The sequence below is a fragment of the Miscanthus floridulus genome, chromosome 7 (genome assembly GCF_019320115.1).
Source record: "Miscanthus floridulus cultivar M001 chromosome 7, ASM1932011v1, whole genome shotgun sequence".
NCBI lineage: Eukaryota > Viridiplantae > Streptophyta > Magnoliopsida > Poales > Poaceae > Miscanthus > Miscanthus floridulus.
The window spans coordinates 123,123,205-123,140,636 of record NC_089586.1 but is presented as its reverse complement, the minus strand read 5'-3'; the positions used below and the strand labels follow the sequence as shown (position 1 = coordinate 123,140,636).

General features: G+C 46.7%; 2 protein-coding genes across 6 annotated transcripts; one reads left to right on the top strand and one right to left on the bottom strand.

Moving 5' to 3' along the window:
* Window positions 1-128: 128 nt before the first annotated feature.
* LOC136467812 (uncharacterized) lies at window positions 129-5,894 on the bottom strand. Of its 4 annotated transcripts, none has more exons than XM_066466603.1 (8): window positions 5,595-5,894; window positions 4,992-5,106; window positions 4,808-4,897; window positions 3,929-4,711; window positions 2,012-2,366; window positions 1,058-1,130; window positions 691-942; window positions 129-540 (listed from the first exon to the last, which is right to left on the bottom strand). In XM_066466603.1, the coding sequence occupies exons 1-7, from the start codon at window positions 5,724-5,726 to the stop codon at window positions 742-744; spliced, it is 1,749 nt and encodes a 582-aa protein (XP_066322700.1). In that variant the 5' UTR covers window positions 5,727-5,894; the 3' UTR covers window positions 129-540; window positions 691-741. The 4 variants fall into 4 exon arrangements, with proteins under 4 accessions (XP_066322700.1, XP_066322699.1, XP_066322698.1 ...); XM_066466602.1 differs by having other exon boundaries at window positions 129-528; window positions 1,058-1,139; window positions 5,595-5,893; XM_066466601.1 differs by having other exon boundaries at window positions 130-540; window positions 1,058-1,139; window positions 5,595-5,892.
* Window positions 5,895-9,357: 3,463 nt separating this feature from the next.
* Window positions 9,358-17,252, top strand: LOC136467810 (THO complex subunit 5A-like). Of its 2 annotated transcripts, none has more exons than XM_066466599.1 (8): window positions 9,358-9,656; window positions 9,747-10,037; window positions 10,720-11,056; window positions 12,644-12,975; window positions 14,833-15,080; window positions 15,420-16,002; window positions 16,086-16,199; window positions 16,282-17,252. In XM_066466599.1, the coding sequence occupies exons 1-8, from the start codon at window positions 9,426-9,428 to the stop codon at window positions 16,534-16,536; spliced, it is 2,391 nt and encodes a 796-aa protein (XP_066322696.1). In that variant the 5' UTR covers window positions 9,358-9,425; the 3' UTR covers window positions 16,537-17,252. The 2 variants fall into 2 exon arrangements, with proteins under 2 accessions (XP_066322696.1, XP_066322695.1); XM_066466598.1 differs by having other exon boundaries at window positions 12,641-12,975; window positions 16,282-17,251.
* Window positions 17,253-17,432: the final 180 nt, after the last annotated feature.

The window sequence follows — 17,432 nt, the reverse complement described above, 5'->3', positions numbered from 1 at the left end:
TCCAAATTTCCAATCGCTGCCAACCAATAACAAACAAGCCAAGTCTCAGTACTGAACCCAACCAATAACAAAACAAGCCAAGTCTCAGTACTGAACCGCAAGCCTCCAGGAGACCAGGACTCAATCAAACTAAGTTTCAAAAGAACGAAGAGAGCAAGCTGCATTCTGAAGGCGCAGCCCTGACCTTTTTTCATTACGTGTAATGCGCCCATGATTTGGGTTACATACACAATTCCAGGAAAGCTACACATCAAGCGGGATAAATATCAGCTCAATCCAGATTCTAACTAGCATGAAGCTCATGCTCATGAAACGAACTTTTTCTACCGGGTGTACAGAGTTTCATTGTTGCAGACTATACTGCAGTATTCAGTAGTCCACGCCATTAGCTACACAAGTGGATTTCGCTCAATGACTTTCTTCATCTGCAACTCCAAAATGATATCTTGTTCATCAGATTGTGCAAATCCCATCGACAATTAGGCCATGTAGTCAAAATCCAATTGACTTCAAATCCATAACCGTTGCCTGAGAAGTGCTCTTGAGAAAGATACACAATTCTAGCATTAGAAACTATTTGGGGATAATACATATACAAATACAAAATTATAAGCAGCAAAGCATTAATATTGAACTAGTGTGAGTGTTAGATGTTAAAGTACATATAATATAAATGTCGAAGGGACTCACCGAATAGAACTATATTCGTTGCTGGATCCAGAGGCACCAACTGTGCCACAACTAGCAAGCACGGTAGGTAAAGCAGCAGCTGAAAGGCTTGCCAGTTTTGACAAAGGAAGATTTCTTCTTGGTTGTCCTCGCACCACACTGATCTTCACTAGAAGAAACTACACTTCGCATGTCTTGTGCTTTCTTCTGAGCAGAGCGGAGTTTGCCTAAAATTTTGTCCATTGACAATGATCTTTTCTTTTCAAGATTCATCTGGAAAACAGAGGATTCAATATGTAAGTTTATTTCATAAGATACATAGCAAAAATGAGTAGACCAGGGAGGGGTTGAAACATTTGAAACTATACATGTGGACCACAAACAATACCTCCAGCTTCCGAATAGCTGCCTCTGCTTTGGCTTTCTGTAGATTTTCCCAAGCAGTGATCTTTGCTTCCTCCCTTTTGCACCTTAATAACACAAATAATGAGGTCTCTGAATACAAGACGTAGCAGGTTTATATCCTCACTAAGTGCAATTATTAATTTTTTTTTTGAAATGGCAAAAAAAATGTGTAAGAGTAGCACATTAATTCTATGAATTCCTCATACTTTCTATTTTATGTTTTACCACCTCATCAGTAAGAAAAAGGAACAACGCTTTATAGTCTGAGCTTCTAATGGATTGTGGCAAATAAAAAAAAACTTGACCATGGGAGAAAAATATCCCCTTGGGTTCCTCTTAAAAGAAGGGAGTAACAGACCCTGGCTGGCCAGGAAATTTGCTGAAACCAGTTCTCAGTGAGGTATCCAGAGTCTTTGAACACCAGGGTTCGAGCTCAGGTGGGCACTCTAATAAACGAACAATTGCTCGGTTCTCAATTCATTATAATGAACCCCATGTAAGTGATATTCTGTATGTGCCACTAGCTGTAGGATGAAAATGGACAGCTAGTACTCAAGTGGGCAAAATATTTCAAGTGTATCACCTAAGCTCACTATCTGCAATTTACTCGATCTGACTGTCTTCAAGTTATTTTAAGTTCTCAATAATACTAAAAGCATATTAGCAGGTCATTTAATAATAGTCAATCAACATTGAGCACCTTTTATACTTAGTCCTTTCTGTGAATTTGAACAGGTATTACAGCCATAGTAGCTTCGCTTCAACATTGAGCTGTCTTTTCTTAGTAAACATGAAATAGGACAACGACAGCTTGCAGTATTAGAAGTTACAAGATGACAATTGGAGCAATATTCTTTTTGCATTAGTCCAATTCAAAACTGGGCAGTGGTGTGAAATGGGATCTTTAGCAGATGGGCAGATGTAGGCAATATCTTACTTTGACATGCATCTTTCTCTTTCTTTTTCATCAAAAGATGGAGCTCGTGTTTCAACAGTCTTCTTCCTCCATTCAACGATATTTGTTGACCTCTTATCAGAGCCTCGTGTTACATGTCGCTTGGACCACCGGGTCACAGTTACTTGGTCATCAACCTGCACGTCCCTAATTTCAGGTTTATGTATATGACTATTTGCTTCTTTTATCAGATGTCCTAAAGGCAGACTGGAGCAGGAATGCCTCGCTTTTGAAGATGATATACTATCCTCCGGACTCATCTGTGTGCCGACATCTTTCTTTATGATTGGACTGGAAATCATGGAAGCTGCTTCTGTCTGGCCTTGCAGTTTATCATCTGTGCTCAGGGTGGAAAGATATTAAGATTGGTTTTTGTCAAAAGAAAACTGATCAATGCATAACCCATAGTGCATAAAATAGCAAAACATTCTATTTTAATTCTGAACCTTTTCCTGCTCGTTCAAGGCAAGTAAGACAGAAACAACATATCTGTTGTATGGTTATACCCTACCACTTATTATATCCTTTTTTTAGAAACCCAACCACCTAGTATATGAACAGAAAGGTTACTTAAAAAGACTACCGAAGGAATATTTCAGACTTTTTAGGTTACAGTAAGCAATGTCTTAAAAATCACTAGATCACTTAGGCAGTGGGGTGGGCTGATTCTTAAAGCAGTGACCATAAGCAACTCTATTAGTTTCATAGGCACAAATGATACAGCCAATGTCAAAACAGCACATGATATTATGAAGGAAACAGATAATGCAAGATGATGACTCGGTAAAATAGTTAATGGAACCAGATAAAATGCAAAGTAGCAAAACTTTACATAGTTAAGTCTGTTGTGGTACTATCTTGTCCATTTTATGGGCAGAAAATCCTTAACTCAGTAAAATAAAAGGACTTTAAAGCAAGGTTCTTAAGGGGGGTAAGGCAAGATGCGGTGAGCCACCCCCTTCCAATCGCCTAGGCGACACGTAGGCAGTGATAAGGCGAGGAAAGGCGACACCATACCAATATAACAAGTTGCAAAACAACAGCATGGAGTGGAAAAATAAAGGAAAAAAGAAGAAGAAAAAAGGAGTAATAAGGGCTGGGTCAGCCCACCAGCCAGACCATGAACCCCTCCTCTGGCATGACCTACAACTACAAGGATACATCTAATGGGGACCCCAATTCCCAAAGCCGCCACTCGCCCTCACTCCTCACGTGAGTACTCCCTGACTCAGCACTACAACTCACCCTTGCTCCTCGCGTGAGTACTCCCTGACTCGGCACCGCTTGCTTCTCTCGATCTCCACGCCGCCCAAAACTTCTCCCTCTCACTTCTTTTCCCTTCCTCACAGTTCTATGCCCTCAAATCGATCACAGCTGCAGTCCCCTTCCAGATCAGATATGTCGTGGCGGACCAAAGCAAGTGCTGCACCGGCAGCGGGCTCCAGAGTCAGCAGGGATGGCAGCAGCAGCAGGTTCTTGGTTTGCCTGCCCACTCCCCTCCCATTCTTCCTCTGTTTTACCTCCCTACCTCCCTTTTGTGGCATTTTGACCATGGCAACGGGACGCCCAGATTTCCAGCGCGCCTTATCACCTAGGTGGCACCTTAATAACCGCTTTAAAGTATAAACTGAAAGCAGCTGACCTTTCAACTGTCAAGTTTACACAAGTGAATTGGCCTATCCAAATGAACAGTTCCAGCCACAATATGAAACTACAACACATGTAAAGCCATAAAAAGCAACTTTATGAGTAGCCAAATCTAAATTAAGCATGCTCAATTGCTTGGCAAATACATGTAATGGACTAGAACGAGCAAACAGCAAAAGCGCCAGAAATCAAGAAAAAGGAACTTATACATACAAGGAAATGCTTAACTAACAGGAAAAGGCTAAACCAAACCTTGTACGGTTTCTTCTGAGATATTAGCAAAAGCAGATGCCTCCATAAGTGTTTCTGTCCACGCATGTATGCTTGCAGATCTTAATATATATGGCTCCTTCTCGGCAGAGTAGGATCTGCTGCTACCATCATCACCACATGTGCCTCTTCCGCTGCTGAAGTCGCCAATGTGCCCATGCTCTGGTATGAGAACCCCAGCAGAGAAAGGTGAATGCGCTGCAAAATTAGCTGCTGCCAACACACCATCAAAGCAAGGAACAAGCGGTGAAACAGCCGCATAAACCCCCGGAATGCCAGCTGGGTGGCCAAGTGGCCCGCTCTTTGACTTGGGCCGTCTATGATGCGGAGCCGGTGCAGATATCCTTCCCATCCCATCACAGGAAACTGGACTTAGGATCCATTTCTCTGCATCCTCCCATTTCGATGGCAGCTTCCTCCCATTGTTAAATGGAAGCACAACCCCACTGCCCCCATACCTTCTATTGCTACCAGTGCCGAGTGGCACGCGCTCTGAACTCCAACCCTTGGAGTACTGCATGCTGCCTGCACAATGGCGGTTGTAGTTCGGAGTCCCAGGGCTTGGGAACGTGCCTGTGCCTGTGCCTGATCTGCTCCGGGATGATGTTGTTGAGCTCTTGCTCATTCCTCGCTGGTTACCCCCAATCAAGCACCTCGGCGAGAGCACTAGCAGCTCAATACCTTCAGCACTGGTGACCTCATGCGAGGCCGGCGGCCGCACCAGCGCAGACCTCTCTGACTTAAGCCGCCGCTGCTTCTGGCACTCTACCAAACAAACAGATTCCACCATCAATAAGCAAATCACTTCCACCAGTTCCCTCAACACAACCAACATTCATTTCTACTAGTAAACGAGATTACCTCTTAATGAGTAGGAGAACGAATCATTTGTCGCTTCTGCCACTTCCTCCGATTCAGCCGAGCTCGCGGCGTCTCTCCCCTCTTCCTCGTCTGCGCGAGAAAGCTATTCGAACGCTCGGCGACAAAAAAAAAAAAAGAGGCAACATACGAGCACTGCGATTTCAGCGGGGTGAACGCCACGAACCTGGCGCAACCGTGCCCCGCGAGGCGAAGCCGCTGCCGCCGCTGGGAAAGGGCAGCAGCGCGGAGGAGTGCGCCGGATCTGGATCGGCCGCGCTGCGTGGTCCCGGCCCGACCGGCTGCAGAAAGCGCCAACGGTAGAGGTGTCACGTCACCGCACGGCAGGCAGCAAGGACGGATTGAAACGCTAGCGCGCGGCCGCGGTGGCTTACGGGACGGTGCCGCCCGCGCCACCACGAACGGAGCGCGCGCGATCCGTCGGCCGCCGAAACGACCAAAAGAGCAATGGTAGTAAAGCGACGAAGCGAGTGCGGCGGGGGAGCAGGAGCAGCTCCGCTTTCGCTTCGTTCAAACCCGCTCGGCTTTTTTGGCTTTATGCTTTGCTTAGCCGGAGGGTTTCGACGCCATCGCTAACCTCGGATCCCATGTGGGTTAGTAGCGGTAGTAGTACAAGACAAGCGCGCGTTTGGAATTTGGATTTGGATCTATTGACTTCTACTGCGGCCTCGTCATTAGTTAAGTAATTGATCGAGACGCGCCCATGCCGAGAGCATGTGGAGGTTAAGCGGTGGGAGAACAGAAAAGGGAAGAGAGAGAGAGATTTTACTGCAGCACCGGGCGGTCGCCTCCGCCTCGTCGGCGGCTGCTGCTTGCGGCAGCGCTCGGGCGGCGGCTTGGACGCGCAGTCGGGGCCGGCGGCGGCGGCGGGGAACCCTAGCGCGGGCTCCGGGCAGGGCATGCTCTGGCGCGCGGTCGCATTCCCCGGGGAAGGAGACGCCAGTTGGGGTGGGGGAGCAGGGCAGTGTGGAGCGGGATGGGGGGTTTGCGGGAGAGCGCGATTAAAAATGGCGCGTGGACGGATTTCGCCGCGGGCCTCGGTCCCCCTCTACATTCCCTCGCAAGTCTTGCTCTGTTTCGCCGTACGCAACCGAGCGCCCACTTTGCCCGCGGGGCTCGACGGTATACGAGGCTTTGGTTGTGAACGCAGCGCGAGAAGGCGTGGCCACCCGAGCCAGCAGTTCTCGTGTGTTTCTTCATCATACGCAGTAAAAACTAGCGAAGCTCCTCCCCAACGGCCAACGCCGCACCGGAGTGGGCGAGTGGCAAACGGCCTGTTCGCTGGTTGGTTTCTGGGCTGGTTGGTGCTGGTTGGTGCTGGTTTGGTGTGAGAGGAAAACACTGTTGGCTGGCTGGTTTGGGCTGGCTGAAACCAACAAGCGAACAGGGTGAAATTCTACAGCAGAACCTCAGCCGGCCGCGAGTGGACTGACCTGACCAGCACAGCGGCACAAGGTGCTCGGCTGCCGACGAGTGCGGCAAAGTTTCAACCGGGCCAGACTCGCGACACAGGGGCCCTCGCCTTCCCCGCTGCGACGCCCGTCCTGGGGGCTGGGGCCCGTCTGATGCGCGAACTCGTGGATGCGACCCGTTTGTCAGCGCTGCCGTTCATGGCACAGGTGGGCGGTGGGCCGCGGGTCCCCAGCGGCGTCGGAGGAGTTTTTGACTTGGCGCGAATCTTTCTGTCGGAGCCTCGGAGGGACAGGGAGGCAGGGAGCGGGATGCCCACGCGTGCCGGCACCGCCGCACCGCGCCTACGCTTGCACCCAGTGTCAGTGACTTCACTGCCCAGCACGTGATCGATGCCTGTATCCGGACCCGTTCGTCATGCTCCGATCCCCTGCACTGACGGGACGAGGTGAGCTGGGATGAGCAATGCACCAGCAGCACCGGCACCGGCCGGCACAGGGGCCACGAGCTGCACCTGCACTACTGCTAGTACAGTGCAGTGAGGAGAGGCCGGGAGGGTCCGGTAGAGCACAGTAATTTTTTTTCGTCCACATGCTGCGAGTTCGAATTCGAGGTGCCATGCCAGTGCCGTGCTCGCCAGGCAGAGGCAGGTGCGAGGTGCGGTGCCGCAGTCGCGTGCTGCCTGCAATGCGCTGCGCTGTGCAGCGTCATTTTTCACTGTGTGTGCCTCGTGTGCCTGCTTTTCTCTCGATCTACATCGCCTTGCCCCTTTTCTGTAACATTTTCTTCGTGACCTACTGACGGTAACTTTTTGGTGACAGCATCATTTTTCACTGTGTGTGCCTCGTGCCTGCTTTCCTCTCGATCTGCATCGCCTTGCACCTTTTCTGTAACTTTTTCTTCGCGACCTACTGACGGTAACTTTTTGGTGACCTGGACTAGTGGGCTTTGTACTGCAAGAACGAAATCAGCCGGTGCATACTCCACTTTTTGCTACTGGTGCTGCTCCAGTTGTTGCATTGATTGGAGCCTGATCCTGTAGCTCGATCTGCACCGTTTATCTTCGACTGTTTCTAGTTTTTCTTATTATTATCCCTGCATTTGCACAGAGCAGAAGCCGCGAAGCGGAACAAAAGAGCGATTCGACGAACTAGAAGTCGCGTGCCGGTGTGGTAACATGGATTCATGATAGGTTTAAAGGATGCGGAATGACAGGAGGTGGTGGCAAACAGCCGAGTCTAGACAAGTGTGCGATCATTGCTCCGTATGGCCCCTTATTCCTTTCAGAGCGACACGGAAAAACAGCAGTATGAGCTCAGCAGCATGCATGAGCGTGCGGTGCGGCGGTGCTTTTAAGAACAGAGTCGCGTAGGCGTAGCAATGCGGTTACCATCACTACCAGACAGGCACCAGGGCCAGCGTGCGTAGTGCTTCATTACTGTAGTGTTCCTATAGTCTATAGGAAGCGAGTACAAGCGCATTGGCACATTTCTTCCAGCAACGCGCACTCTTATAAATTATGGCCCTGTTTTTCAGCGCTATTTTAATAGTATTTTTTAGCAAATGAATAATATTTTTTTCACGATAAATTAATATTAGCATCAGCATCCGTCAAAGCAGCTCGGCGGTTCTAACTTGGAGTACACGAGTTCTCTTTTCCTGTCAACTGCCATGATGGATTAATGACGGATGGGCTGGAATGTGATTTGACTGAGAGACAGAGAGCCCACTAATCACACATGGCTCCGTTAGGTATAGACAAGATAAGGGCGGTGTCTTCTTGGCGTAGCTGGAAATAGAGAAGCTCAGCAGGATCTCCAGTCTCATCACTGGATTAACCGGTACTACAAATTGTGTAAGGGTCGATTTAGATGTAGATACGGGGAGCTAGAATTGAATTGGGTTCACCAAAGTAGCCATGGTATTGAAATGTCAACAATTCGAATATTATTGTTTGGATGATCATTAAATTGGCTTTTGGAATCGTAGCAAGCAGCTCAAATCCGTTTCCTTTTTAAATGCAAAAGCATGAAATTGAAATGCTTGGGAAGCTTACCCCGTCCATGGTAGGTGGAGGTTGGTAGCGACCACCACGTTGGCCCACGACAGGAGGAACTCGACCCCAGCCACGACGAGGGAGCTCGACCCCGGTGATGGCTGCTGATCCGCGTCCATGGGGAAGAAGGGGACGCCAATGGGAGAGCTCGACCGGGCATGGTGGATCACAGCAGCCGGCAGACGATGGGGAAGAAGGGTTTGCTGATGGTAGAGCTCGACCGGCCATGGGGGGCTTGACCTCACGCATGCTCGAGCCGCCTCGCCATCGTCGTCGTTGTCGGGGAGTGGGTAGAGGCGGCGTCGAGCATGGCGCCACACACCTTGCCGGAGCGGGAGAAGACAAGGGGAAGGAGCTCTGTGGGTTGCAACGAGGAGGGAGGGACAGAGGGGCTGGTGCGCGGGAGAAGGCAAGGGGAACGTGTCTGCAGCGAGCGGCGACTTTTTTAGCGTGGGGAAGAAAGGGCCGATTCAGGTGAATACAGAGGTATAGGCCTCAGTATTGTGGGCGAGGTCTAACATGCAGGTCGAATGACATGTATTGGAGCTTGTTTCCACCTGCGAATACCAAGATCATCCAAACGACAGAATTGACTAATTGCGGGTATTGAAAGACCAAGCCAAATTCCAGCGTCAATACCAACATCAAACGGGTTGTAAGCATTTTTCTGTCCTCAGATTTTAGCATAGCAAGTAGATAGATTTTTCGTTGAAGTACGAACCCGGCTATAGATTAACAGTTGAAACTGTTCAAGAGCCCCACAATTAGAATCATGGTCTCAAAATAAAGAGTACGCTGGAGCTACACGGGTGCTGCAGCAACACTTCTGCTTATACTCGTGGCAATAGCCACAGCTAGAATTAAAGTTCTTTATAAAAAGACTATGGACCTGTGCACCGAGACCTTCTCCATTATGGCCTTATGGGCCAAACGCGAAAAACTAACTTCTTCTCATTCTCTGTTGCTGCAATTTGGGCCTAACTAGTCTAAGGAATAAACGGCCCAGCCGCCCAAATATCCTAGCTCTAGCTGCACGATCGCCTTTTGGTTAGACGGGTGACGGGTCTGACACATTTCCGCTTCACCCACTTCATCACACCACGGTCGTCGTCTCTCCCCGCGCCGGCCGAACCGATGGCGGCGGCGCCGACGGCGGAAGCCATGGACGTCGACGCGCCGGCTAGGCCGCTGACTACCTCCTCGGCCACCAAGTCGCGCTCCCCTCACGACCTCCTCGCCGAGACCCGCGCCTCCATCGAGAAGGTCGCCTCCCGGATGCTCGCCATCAAGAAAGACGGCGCCCCCAAGTCGGAGCTCCGCGAGCTCGTCACTCAGATGTCGCTGCTCCTCGTCACGCTACGCCAAGTACGTCGGCGTCGCGCTCCAAAACCCTAGCCCACATCCCAAAACCCTACCTGTAGATCTGCGGTGCTAAGTTGAGTTTGATCCGCGCAGGTGAACAGGGAGATCCTGATGGAGGAGGACAAGGTCAAGGCGGAGACGGAAGCCGCGAAGGTGCCGGTGGACTCCACGACGCTGCAGCTGCATAACCTGTTGTACGAGAAGAACCACTACGTGAAGGCCATAAGGGCGTGTCTCGACTTTCAGACGAAGTATCCGGGGATAGAGCTTGTGCCCGAGGAGGAGTTCCAGCGTTCCGCGTCGGCAGACATCCTTGAGAAGACCCTCGCTGCCGACGCCTCCCATGACCTCATGCTCAAGCGCCTCAACTTTGAGCTCGTCCAGGTTGCGTATTGCTATCTGTTGCAGCCCAGTAGGAACTATGGAACTCTACTTCTTGACAATTTGCTGTGCTCTGTTTGGTTCCCTGTTTGAGGGACTTAAATATGAACAGCCTGCATTGCGAGCTATGGGAGCTGTTGGTAAATTACATAACACTTTAAGCCTAGCAAGCATACTAAAATATTTGCAGTCACCTGGCAAACTTATTGTTGGCTTGGCAAGCTGATTGTATCACACATATTTTGCTGAATTATATTATGCTGTGCTTGAACCCCTTTTAAAATATACATCTTATTCCTAGGAGGCTAGTTGAGTTTTGCACTTATTATAGTATTTGCATTATTTGTATCACTATTAACTAATAATAATTGTAGCATAATGACATTTTCTATAATCTATTTTTAAGATTGCACATATATTCTTCATTCAGCTCAGGTTGTTTACCATCACTTTTGCTCTCATGTCTTAAGTTGATCACCATCCAGTCACATGCATTCTTTCGCTCTTGTGTTGCACCTTTTTTTTTATTTCTTTTATTTGCTTCTGCACACAATTTGAACAACTTAGGGAGAGTAGTTCTATGCCCTATGAGGTGGTGCTAGTGTTCTCTTATTTGTGCTGTTTGACTGTTTCCATGATTTTCTTGCTGACTTCTAAAATAGTTTTTTTTTTAATTGTGAATCAGAGGAAAGAGTTATGCAAGCTACACGAGAAATTAGAACAACAGAAGAGCAGCTTGCTGGAGACAATTGCTAATCAGAAAAAGTTCCTTTCAAGCCTTCCATCACATTTGAAATCATTGAAGAAAGCATCATTGCCAGTGCAGCAACAGTTGGGGATGCAACATACCAAGAAACTAAAGCAGCACCATGCTGCGGAGTTACTTCCTACTCCGCTTTATATAGCATACACTCAGTTAATAGGGCAGAAAGAAGCATTTGGAGAGAATATTGAAGTAGTGATCACGGGAAGCACAAAGGATGCCCAAATATTTGCTCAACAGCAAGCCAAGAAGTTAAATGGTACATATGCATTTGCTTGATACTCCTTCCATATACTCCCTCCGCTCCGTTATACCAGGCGTATTCTCATTTTTCATATTGGCCATAATACTGGGCGGGCTGGAGTATCGAGGGGGCACTTAATTAGACCACTCAAAACCGAAACGTCTCATGCATGCGAATAGCCCAGCGCCGAAGCGTGACATGCATGGAATGGCACCTTTGGTCCATTAAATGAAGGCGTGGATGCAAATGTGGCCTGTATTCTGCTGGGCAGAAACGGAACGACAGTTAGAGCATCCCCAATGGTCTAGCTTAGAGCTAGCTGAATCAAATTTTTATTCACTGAATAGTGCAAAAGACAAGAGGCTAGCGTCGCACGTTTCACGATGCCCCTCTCTCTCACAATATGATATAAATGCTATTGGCTCTCTCTTCCACATTTGCTAGCTTGGAGCTAGTACTAGCTTATATTGTTGGAGACGCCCTTAGACTTCGTGGCTGGGGACACAGGTCACAGACGACTATGCGAGTTAATACGATTTGCATGTGATTGAAGGTCGTCCTTGGTATCTGTAAACAGCCTTGTCGTGCCCATACTCACATAAAACGGGTTTGACCCTCGACCCGGGTTCGTCGACCCTGACCCGGGTTTGTGGGTTCATTGTCGACCTTCAGTGTAAAAATGTCTCGCAAATTGCGTACCATGTCCCTTGACCCCGTACCACGACTCCGTTGACCCAAAAACTTTGTGACTATGGTCACGCCTGGTAAAAGGGAACGGAGGGACCGAGGGAGTCGTATTCATAGGCGTACTGGGTCTGGAAAAGTATCCGGCATTCACATGCGTAATAGCTATTTGCATGCCTTGTTTCCTGTTCACATGCATCCACTCTTCCCGTATGCAGTTACTGTGACTCCTCATTACCCAGCCAGTGGCGCGCGGTGTGGGAGTCTGTGGCTATGGCGGGAGCATGGGCGTTGCAGTAAGCATGGCGACACATGCATACAGTTGGATTGTGCGGCATGCAAGCTGGCAGCCGTTTGAAACTGAAACGTTTTTGTGGGCTGTGAGGAATAGGATTAATACGAGTTAATGATGTCTTGGTCCTGGTGAAAATTGTTTAAGCGCCTGTGAATACAGGATGGAGGGAGTATGCCACAGCTATGTGTCCTGGCGAAGTTGTGTTTAGTCCATTGTTGTGTGGATCTCCAGTCTTGTTTTTAAGTAGAGAATCAATGATGTCCTTGTAAGAACCCTGATCAATGGTACAGTCTGTACAAATTCCTTTTTTAAGTTACTGTTTTCACAAAGGCCTAGGTTGGTGGCTTGGTGCTTTGAGACATTTAACGTAAACCAGCAGCTTGTGTTCAGTATTGCTGCATAGCAATCTTTAGCAAAGTTTTCTTGAAGGCCGTGGTCTATTTTAATATTCCTAACTGATAACAGCATCCTTGTAGTGCATAGTTGCTTAATTATTCATCTATAAGTTTTAAACTTGAGATAAGTGATCCTGTGTCCAATTGCTGGATCTTCTGTTCTTACAGCATGATGGCAGGCTTGGAGATCTTCCTGATGTAGTGTGTCTCATATGTATCTTGTAGCAGGCACTCTTTCAAATGGCGACAGCAGAATGGATGATGATGTGATTGATGATGAAGAAGATGCTCAGAGAAGAAGGTCAAGATCCAAAAAGAATGTGGCGAAGGAAGCTAATAATCCAGCAGTGGCCTATCAACTTCACCCACTTAAAATTATCCTCCATGTATATGATACTGAAGATTCTGGTAGCAAACGCCGTAAACTCATCACCCTGAGGTTTGAATACTTGGCAAAGTTGAATGTTGTTTGTGTTGGAATTGAAGATTCAGAGGGTCTGAACAGTAATATCTTGTGCAACCTATTTCCAGATGACACTGGTTTAGATCTGCCTCACCAGGTATGTAATTTAATTCAAAGCAGATGGTTTTGATTGCTAGTTACACCATCCTTATGGAAGTTCTGGTGTTTGTTTATGTACAACAACAACATAGCCTTTCAGTCCCAAGCAAGTTGGGGTAGGCTAGAGTTGAAACCCACCAAGAGCCCCAAGTCACGGTTCAAGCACTTCAATAGCTGCTTTCCAAGTACTCCTATTCAAACATAGATCTCTAGGTATATCCTAAGCTTTCAAATCTCTTTTTATTGCCTCCCCTATGTCAATTTCGGTCTTCCTCTACCTTTCCTCATATTATTAACTTGGCTTAGGACTCCACAATGCACTGGTGCCTTTGGAGGTCTCCTTTGGACATGGCCAAACCACCTCAACCGATGTTGGACAAGCTTTTCTTCAATTGGTGCTACCTCTAGGCGATCACGTATATCATCGTTCCGAACTCGGTCCATTCTTGTGTGACTGCAAATCCATCGCAACATACGTATTTCTGCAACACTCAGTTGTTGAACATGTCGAATCTTTGTAGGCCAACATTCTGCTCCATACAACATAGCCGATCTAATCGCCGTTCTATAGAACTTGCCTTTTAGCTTTTGTGATACCCTCTTGTCACAGAGACTGACAGAAGCTTGTCGCCACTTGATCCATCCTGCTTTGATTCTATGGCTAACGTCCGCATCAATATCTCCATCCCTCTGTAGCATCGATCCCAGATACCTATACCGAAAGGTATCCTTCTTAGGCACTACTTGACCTTCTAAACTCACATCTCCCTCCTCCTGTACAACTCCGTCAAAGTCGCATCTCATGTATTCGGTTTTAGTTTTGCTCAATCTAAAACCTTTAGACTCAAGGGTCTGCCGCCATAACTCTAGTTTTTTATTTACTCCTGCCTGGCTTTCGTCCACTAACATTACATCATCAGCGAACAACATACACCAAGGGATATTCCCTTGTATGTTCCTGGTAACCTCATCCATAAGGCAAAGGGATACGGTCTTAAGGCTGACCTTTGATGAAGTCCAATTTTAATTGGGAAGTAATCTTTGTTACCATCGTTTATTCGAACACTAGTCACAATATTGTTGTACATGTCCTTGACGAGGGTCACGTACTTTGATGGGACTTTATGTTTGTCCAAAGACCACCACATAATATTTCTTGGTATCTTGTCATAAGCCTTCTCCAAGTCAATGAAAACCAAGTGGAGGTCCTTCTTCTGCTCTCTAAACCGCTCCATAACCTGTCTTATTAAGAAGATTGCTTCTGTGGTTGACCTTCCGGGCATGAAGCCAAATTGGTTTGTTGATATCTGCGTCGTTCCTCGCAGGCTCTGCTCGATGACTCTCTCCCATAACTTCATAGTGCGGCTCATCAACTTAATTCCCCGATAATTAGTACAACTTTGGATATCTTCCTTGTTCTTGTAGATTGGTACTGATATGCTTCTTCTCCACTCCTCAGGCATCTTGTTCGATCGAAAGATATTGTTGAACATCTTGGTTAGCCATACTATTTATAGCTATATCTCCGAGACATCTCCACACCTTGATTGGGATACCATTAGGGCCCATCGCTTTGCCCCCTTTCATCCTTTTCCAGGCTTCTTTGACCTCCGATTCTTGAATCCTCCGCACAAAGCGCCTGTTAGTGTCATCAAACGAGTCGTCCAGCTGAACGGTGGTGTTCTCGTTCTCACCATTGAACAATTTATCAAAATTCTCTTGCCATCTATGTCTGATCTTATCCTCCTTCACCAAGAATTCAAGGCTGAAATGTTTTGTTACGACATGTATCTAGAATTTTCTTGGGGCCTTCTCATTCACGACAGCTGAAATAGTGACTTGTCAATTTTCTCAGATGGCTAAGATTTACGCTGGGGAGGTTCCTAACTTCAGCGACAAGGATTCAAGGCCATACAAGTGGGCACAACATTTAGGTGGTATCGACTTTTTGCCTGAAGTGCCTCCATCTGTTGGGGATGATTCTAGCAGAGAATTAAGCAGTGCTGATTTGTCATCTGGGCTTGCTCTATACCGTCAGCAGAACCGTGCACAGGCTATTTTGCAGAGAATCCGCTTGCGGAAAGTTGCCCAGATGGCTCTTATGTGAGTCGTGGTCTATGTTTTTTGCTGTTTGGGACATTGATGAAAAAAATTGGATGGTAGATTAGCCTAGGAGTGACAGTGTAATTTGACTGACGATTTTGAGCTAATGATGCTTTTGCTTCATTGCACATGTCATTCTGAGTTATGGCAATACTATGAATCATTTAACAGGCAGAAATTGTGAAACGTCCCATTTATAGCTTCTTCATATGTTCTCTACATATTGATTCTAAGCTAATTATTGACGACCTTTATTCTAATGTTATTCATGACTGTTCTATACATTGCTTGTTTGATTGGTAGCATCCCTTTGAAGTTTTCGAGTCTCTTTGATTACAGGTGGCAACTTGATTATTTGACAAAGCTGAAGTGGCCTCGAATAGAACATAAGAATGCACCATGGGCATCACGCAACCCACTGTGCAGTCTACATAGTTGGTCATTGACAAGTTCTTATCCTGAGCCATCGTCTCGTTCTATTTTGATGATAAGTGGGTCTGCAAGCAATGTTGACAGTGATGTAGAGAGATCTGTAACAAAGTGGGAAGAAACTGAGGGTACCAGGGAGGATGGGGAGCTTCCAGTTGTGATTCCTGCTGAGAATGAGCCAAATGGTTCTACAATTTTGCACCCTGAGGTGTCACCTGAGATTCGGAGCCATTCTAGAGGCTTATCCCTGATATCAAAGAGTGCAACACCATCTAAGCTAAGCATCTCACAAAGTTTTGGTAGAAACGAGGATGATCTTGATCTCTTGATGTATAGTGACAACGAGTTGGAGGACTCGACCTGTATTCTTGATGAAACTGAGAAAGCTAGCCCGATTATAGACAGATCCTGGGAGGACTATGCTTCCAAGGAGTTTACCATGGTCTTGAGTAAAACTATGAAGAATGGTCCAAAAGTCATGCTGGAAGTCAAGGTAAACTATGCCATCACTATTTGTTCTAAGCCTTCATGCATCTCTCCATGCTCTTGCTTCTGACATTGTGACTTCAATCACAGGTTAAGATAAGTATAGAGTATCCTCTTAGACTTCCCCTTTTCAGATTACGTTTGCTCTCAGAAAAGTCTGAAACTTTAAAGTGGCACAATGATCTTCGTGCAATGGAAGCTGAGGTTTGTGATAACATATTGTGTAGCATGTTTTATTTAGTGCATTTCTGAGGGTAGCTTCTAAGCTCACTATCATGCTGTGCAGGTAAATCTTCACATCCTTCGAAGCCTACCTCCATCATATGATGATTATATATTGACTCACCAAGTTATGTGCCTGGCTATGCTGTTTGACATGCATTTTGATGAGGAGCACGAGAAAAGAAAAATTATTTCAGTGATCGATGTTGGTCTTTGCAAACCTGTTAGTGGAACTATGCTTACTAGATCGGTTAGGGGAAGAGACCGAAGGCAGACTATTTATTGGAGAGGTGCTGATTGCTCTTCCAGTTACTTGTAGACTATTGATTGCCCTCTGGAGAAATCCTTTCCTGGCACTGAGAGAACTGCTTATGTAACATTAGAGCTGACACAGATCCTTGGTTGTCGCTACTGTCTTGACAACAATAGCTCGGAAGATTTCTCTCTGCCCATACAGACTAGAGAGACTATTTGCTGTGTTGATGGTAACTACATACACTTATATGCCCCAGTAGAAAAACTATAGGTGCAGTTAATCACCACGAGGCTTACTGCATGAATTTTGTGCTGCTGAGTATATTTCAAGAAGCCTTTCTGCTGGTTCCTATTTTCTTGGCTGTTGAAATTTTTCTCCAGGATTCTACCCTGAACATTTTCGACTGCAGTTAAATTTTTGAAGCTTGCAGCATTCTTTTGCAATAAACAGCTTCTGCAATAAACAGAGCTTGCTTACCTGGTTGATGATGTTGGAGGAGCCTGCTGGTTAACCAGCACCAGTTATCGCAATTGCCTATCCTTGACCAACAGCTATGAGGTAAATGGCTTACGGTACCAATTATTTGTTAATTCTATTCTCCCATTCGAGTAATGCTGTGGGTGTAATAACTTTTGTTCATTTAGAAACATTGGAACGGATACATGAGATTTGTGGTCCACATGATGGATGTAATCGTTTGAATGTAAATCGCAGTTTTCAAGCCATGGGAATGTGTCTGAATCATATGATATAGGATCTCGTGGAACATCATAAGATTGCACGAGAGCGCTATACTTATTAGTGACGGCATCGGTTTGTGTCAACGGTTTATTTTACAGCCAGTGCACAAACCCTTTTATTCGATTTATGTAAGTACGGGTCAATTTTCATAAAGTCATTGGCCCCGTTCGGCTTGTTTGTTGCGAGAGAAAAACACTGTTTTGGTTGAATTGTTGTGA

Coding starts and splice junctions, on each gene's coding strand:
- LOC136467810 (XM_066466598.1), top strand. CDS start 9,426: ATGGCGGCGGCGCCGACGGCGGAAGCCATGGACGTCGACGCGCCGGCT. Junction 9,657..9,746: donor TCCTCGTCACGCTACGCCAA/GTACGTCGGCGT, acceptor TGATCCGCGCAG/GTGAACAGGGAGATCCTGAT. Junction 12,976..14,832: donor GTTTAGATCTGCCTCACCAG/GTATGTAATTTA, acceptor CAATTTTCTCAG/ATGGCTAAGATTTACGCTGG.
- LOC136467812 (XM_066466602.1), bottom strand. CDS start 5,726: ATGCCCTGCCCGGAGCCCGCGCTAGGGTTCCCCGCCGCCGCCGCCGGC. Junction 5,107..5,594: donor GGCGACCGCCCGGTGCTGCA/GTAAAATCTCTC, acceptor CGCTTTCTGCAG/CCGGTCGGGCCGGGACCACG. Junction 2,367..3,928: donor CTCAGAAGAAACCGTACAAG/GTTTGGTTTAGC, acceptor CCCTGAGCACAG/ATGATAAACTGCAAGGCCAG.